The sequence below is a fragment of the Phalaenopsis equestris genome, unplaced genomic scaffold (genome assembly GCF_001263595.1).
Source record: "Phalaenopsis equestris unplaced genomic scaffold, ASM126359v1 Scaffold000141, whole genome shotgun sequence".
Taxonomy (NCBI): Eukaryota; Viridiplantae; Streptophyta; class Magnoliopsida; order Asparagales; family Orchidaceae; genus Phalaenopsis; species Phalaenopsis equestris.
Genome location: NW_018164583.1, coordinates 278,984 through 284,867, shown reverse-complemented (window position 1 = coordinate 284,867; position 5,884 = coordinate 278,984). Strand labels below are relative to the sequence as shown.

The 5,884-nt window shown below is 39.2% G+C and overlaps 1 protein-coding gene across 1 annotated transcript in view; it reads left to right on the top strand.

Moving 5' to 3' along the window:
* The window catches only part of LOC110021755 (transcription factor MYB78-like), a 6,840-nt gene extending 4,461 nt beyond the window's left edge, over positions 1 to 2,379 (top strand). The window contains exon 4 of the mRNA XM_020720373.1: positions 2,206 to 2,379. Coding sequence (XP_020576032.1) covers positions 2,206 to 2,379 — 174 coding nt within the window. The remainder of the gene's footprint in view (positions 1 to 2,205) is intronic.
* Positions 2,380 to 5,884: the final 3,505 nt, after the last annotated feature.

Sequence of the window (5,884 nt, the reverse complement as noted above, 5' to 3'; positions counted from 1 at the left end):
ACTCGAACCGAGAATATGAAGTCTTGTTTCTCCAATCCACGCTTAGCTGCTCAATTTGCACATTGATTTTCTTCGCGATATGTAAATAGTCAATTAACCTACACAATCTTAAAGAGAGAAAATATATATATATATTTTTTTTTCATTTGAATAATAAGACTCCAAATATATATTATCATAATATTAATTATGCTCTACCTCGTGATTATTTAATGATAATTTTATAAATAATTATAAAATAAAAAAAAATTATTTACATCCAAAATGTATTTTACAGAGCTACAATCTGACTTGATCTCTTCTAGTAGCATAATCATTTGATTAATTCCATGGGCGTAATCTTCCACGGACTAACTAAAATATTGGAATAAAATAATCCAAAGAATTTTTTGTGAAAGCTAGTTGTGGGCCATCAGGCATCACCAAGTACTACGCTTTCCTTGCAACGCATGATTTAATTAATCACACGATGTTCCATTAAGTAGATGACGTGGCTCCGCATCATTGACACTAAACCGGGCTTTACGGCCATCTAAACAACATTTATCTTATTTTTCACCGCAACAAATAGAAGTCTCGTTACAACACGGTAGCTTAATTACTTTATTTAAACAATTATCACCGTTCCTCATTTATTTCAATTTTTTTCTTGGAACAATTAAAGGATGTTGGAATTCTTATGTTTGATAGTTGTTGGCATGAAATTTGTTGGTGGTAATATTGTAAGTCAAGTCTAAATTTATATGTAATTTTAATGTTGTTGAATCGAAAATTGTCTGGAAGACACGTCTATGGTATAGAGCAGGAAAGGGAGAGAGAGGGAAGCACATAAAATAGAACTGTAAAATCGTATAACTTTTAGTCAAGTAATGAGCCCCCTATTAAATAGAGATGGGGGTGTGCAATTACATTTTGTACCCCTATAATAAATAGATACAACGGGAGTATTTTGATCAGTACATAAATATAAGACGGGGAGCCAGGAAAGGCGCCCAGTCGGATGGGGACGGGACCCCAAGAACGTCTCTAGAAGGTCTCTGGTTGGATAGAGTTGGGAGCCTATGATCGCCTCCACCCGATCTTTTTTTAGCCAGGCGGCCAATTGCGGGGAACCCGGAGAAACTTTCGATTAGTCTATCGTATGAGGGATTATGCTTGAAAGGACGGGTAGGGAACCTCTGGCCGATTACTTTGGAACCAGACGGTTTGGCTTGTTATCCGACCGATTAGATAAAAAGCTGCAAGACTTGTTCGCCCTAGTCTTGCTAGTGGACTTTTAGGAGAAGAGTCAAATTCTCTCTATCTGAATATTTTCTTCCTTTCGACCCAAGGAGCTGACTGACCCAGATTGGTATTTTGGTTAGTCCCTAGTGGATCCCAATATGTCAAATCATATCTTCTGTTGGCTGTCAATTTTTTTTAAAATTTGTGCTAACATATTTTTTGTTTACATATTTAAGTACTCTGATTCTCTTGCTCTTTGATAGTAAGAGCTTCAAATAGGACAAAAGAATCTTAATTTTCAAAAAAACAAATGGTATTCATGACTATTAAAAGCACAATAATTAAAAAATGCTAGGATTATGTGTAATGATCTCAATAAATAAAAAATAATGAGAAGAAAAACTTATCAGTTCTTGGCTTTTCTTTGTGCGAGTTGTCCTCCTTCGTCTACTGTCAGTGATCATGGACAGCAATTCCTCCCCCAAATAAGCTGAGTTCGGTGATGATGCCTGAAAGAAAGTTGTCAAGGCCATGAAGCTACGAGTGGAAGTTTCATCTTAGAGTGTGCATCCCGAGAAGCCTCTTGTAGTGGAAGTGAGACCTTTTGACATTGTAGATGTAGTGGAATCATCTGACTCACTTTTTGATTGCCCTGCAGAGAGGTCCGAAGCAAGAGAGGGCAGCTTTACCGTGAAGAAATGCCTTAAAACAGTGGTAAACCATTCTAAGGGTAAGCAGGAAGAGTGATCAACTTATGCACGGGATTTTCCTGTGTTAGTGAAAGAATAAAGGTCGAAGCCTGTAGTTGCAGTAGCATTCCCAGTGGAACATATGATATATATTCAAGATGTGGTCCATGACCCTCATCCGACGGACGCCCCAGAGGTTGATGCCTCCCTCCTGTCAATAGAATGAGAAACTTGGGTCAGTTTTTTACCACCTCTGATTTGCATCAGATATTAGATCTTTCCTCTGGTGAAGATTAACACTCCCCCTCCCATTGAACACGGTGCTGCCAAGGATGTTTTAGATTTGGGATCTACCGAAGGTTCCATGCATTTGGGAGGACGGCGCAGTGACACTATCACCAATTCGATGGTTGATTCAACTGAGGAGGTGGCCATATTTCAGTCACCTGACTTGGCTGAGAATTAGCTTCATGATGCAGGAGTCACACTGTCTCAGGAAGTTGATCACGCTCATCTTTAAAGTGAGCTGCTTAAAAGGTTGGAGAAGAAAGTCGTCGTGCTACACGCTATGGATTCTACACTTTAAGATGAAGTAGCAGCGCTTTCAGGCGAAAGTGTTTGCGATCCGAGAGGCAATTTCAGTTTCCCAGCTTCAATCTGAGATTAAAAGGGTATATATATTCAGGATAAGAGGGGAAATGATGAATCGACAACTGTCTCAGCTCGGTTATGAGTTTCCTTTCCAACTGATAACTTATAACTAGAAGGATTCCCATGTAAATATTAATATTTTGTATAAATAAAATCTTTTAATCTTTTCATATCGTAATGTGTGTTTTATGTGATTTTTTTCTACAATTTGACATAGCAAAAGACCCTTTTGTCTCTGCTTCTCTTAAACTTACGCAGCGTGTTATAAGTAGTGTTGAATAGTTTAGAAGAGCCCTAAACTTCCTTGCTTTTGTCTCTACGTAATATTTTCCCTTCCCCTTCCTTCTCACTGGATATGAAATTGAAGTACTCTTTAAGTTGTTTGGGAAGATCCCCTCGAGCGTAGATATCCGTGGTGGCTGCAAGACAAGTTGAAGTCCTTGAGCGGTCAATTTTTTTATTGGGACTCTGTGACCCTCAGGCCAATAGGGAAGGTTGAGAGAGCAGTTCAAAGATTGCATGGTCATCAATGTGGACTAGTTCAAGTTTAGGTTGTGATTGCCCTTCAGTCATGTACTTTGGTCCACTTTCAACCATTACTATATTATTTATGCACAAGTTAGGTCAAACTGTGTGGTGATAATCATGAAATTCATTATCATCCTCCGACGACTAGTGCTTCCCTGGTCCATTGTGCTCTTCTCACATTTCTTCTGCTTTAAAGTGGACAGAGAGGGTTATGATGTTCTTTTGTCTGGCTTAAGACTCTGGGTGATTGAGGTCAAGAGTGAAATGAAGGACTAACAGTCTAATTTATGTTGCCCTCTAACAAGAAAGGTTGGGGGATCACCATATGTCCCATTTTGCAGAGCATATCTAAGACAAAAGCCTTGCCTAACTCAAAAAAATATAATGCTTAGATAATCGAGGGCTAGGAACTATTTGTGCTCCAATACCTTGAAGTGGTTGTAGTCAACAGGTTACTTTGACCAGCATTGCTCAACAACATGACCGAAGCACAATAAAGGAAATCCAATGCCGAGGAGAAGGAAAGCTGAAGGCTGGAGCAGCAAGAACTGGAGAAAAGAAGTCGCTAGTGAATATTCACCTAGGAAAGAGCAATCCTTATTTATGGTTGTGGAAACCATCAAGTGCTCTAGGAGCTAGTAAAGGCCCTATTTTTTTGACAATCTATTTTCGTGATCAGGTAAGGGGATCTCAGAGAGGCATTGGGAGGCTTTGCCTTACTCAGCAATCTCTCGGGAGGTGAGTTCTGGAGAAGAGACATCTCCATTCAGTGAGCCTCCTAAGAGGGGAGGACTTGGCATCTTGTTCATTGACCCGCAAGAAAGAGCAACAACTATATAACAATCTTCAGTGGAGGTGGTATCCGAGTCAGGTGAACGGGCCCTCATGGATGAAGTCTTAGAGGATGAGATTCCCCATCAAAAAGAAAAAGAGTTGGTTGAACAAAGGTCACTACCACCGCCTCCTATGTCACATAAATGGGGTTACCCCCAAGGTGGCTTAGCCTGACAGAGAGGGAAAACATTGTATTGGGAAGTTTTGGCAGTTGATATATTATGGTAGACTCCAAGAAGGACCGGTACACTAGTCTGGAACTAGGAGAGGAATCTGAGGTTGCTGAGTACCCTAGTCACTTAGTGGAGGTGGTATAGTTTAAAGGTCTAAATTCTGTATTGCAAGGGAAGGAGTACGCCAACCTATGAGATAATTACGACAAGTGGAAAAGGAAGGTGGGTGATCAGCTGATTTCAGAGTCGGTTGCCACTAAGTGGAAGGTTGAGGGGTAACTTGGTCGTCTTGCAAAGATGTTGGAAAAAAACATCCCTTGAGTTATGGTTGAGGGAGAAGGAGCATGAGCTAGTTGTGGTAGCCTTGATATAGGAAAACAAAAATCTCCAAGAGAAATGATCAAGATGCTCTCTCAAGAGGACTACGTCAACACATTATCTTAGCAAATATAGGTCAAGCTGGCTATGACTGTTAAGCATTTCATGAAGAAAGGGTTGATGGAGTCTAAATGAATAGACATGGACTAGCTTGCCACCAAATTTACTGACTCAGAAAAAGAATACGATGGGGCGGACCGTTTAGGCGAGACAGGTGACGGAAGTGACAACGGGTACATAGCCACATAGTCCTCTTAATTACTTTCTCTTTTTATTTATACTTTTTTAATATGCTTTTCGTTTGAAAATAATTGTGCCATCTGGCCATGCTTATTGACCTCACTTTTGTGAAGACTCACACAGCCTACTAGCACATGAACCTAGACAAGGGTTGTGCTTTCTTGTGTCTTATTAGGGTAAGCGCAAGCCCTTAACCTTTAGTTGAGTAGGCTTAGGGTTTTGACTAGGTGATATGTCCTAAGGCATTAACCCGACCCGCAATTACACAGTAATTTAGCTTCCAAAAGATGGCCAAAAACTTGACCCAAATTTGTATTTGGTGGCTAGTGTGCAAAATCAAAATGTTTTAAAATTTAGAAAATAGATTACACACTAGGGGTACTATGCAATTATATGTATCATTTCAAGTAATATAGGATTTTCTTTAAAGAACACAATATCGATCCCAGTCTACTACCATCAAGTCTTAGGTTTGGAAGGTCGATTAAGATGATGTTTTATTTAGAAACTACTTATAAATATAAATATTAAATGTAAGGATAACAGCTATTCCTAAATGCAAATATTATATCTAAAGATAACACATATGGATTAATTGGTTTGGAAAATTTTGAGATGTTAAAGACTACCCTTCTCGTGCATTGACCTAGGTAATGTATAGAATGAAATGCTTAAAATATAATGTTGGAGTGACAAATAGGAGCATACTTGTTTCCTTGCTTTCATTCGAATTCTGCAAAGAACATTGGTTAATCTAATGCTGGTGCAACATGTATAGTAGTTTTGGGTAGGTTTTAGTCCCTCACTTCTAGATTACCCATTGTGCCTTCTCTATAGGACCTACCAGTGACCCTTAATTCCAATCTCACCTGACTACGGAGACCATTTGGTAGCGACCCTTAGTTATTTTAAAAAATTGTCGGCACTATTTTTGGTGTGCGGTTTGTCCGTAAGAAGCTGTCGGTCATCGGAATTGAAATCCCGTTGCCTGCTTCGGAAGGATGTTTTAAAAATTTTTATTTTTGAAAAAGATGAAGTCAAACTGACCCCATAATTTTCATAGTTTAGATGAAAGAGCGTTTTACCTCGAATCCTGTATCTATCCCGAAGGATGAACACAAGAATTGAGGGTGAGACTCGATCAAATAAACTAAAGAAAGTTATGAC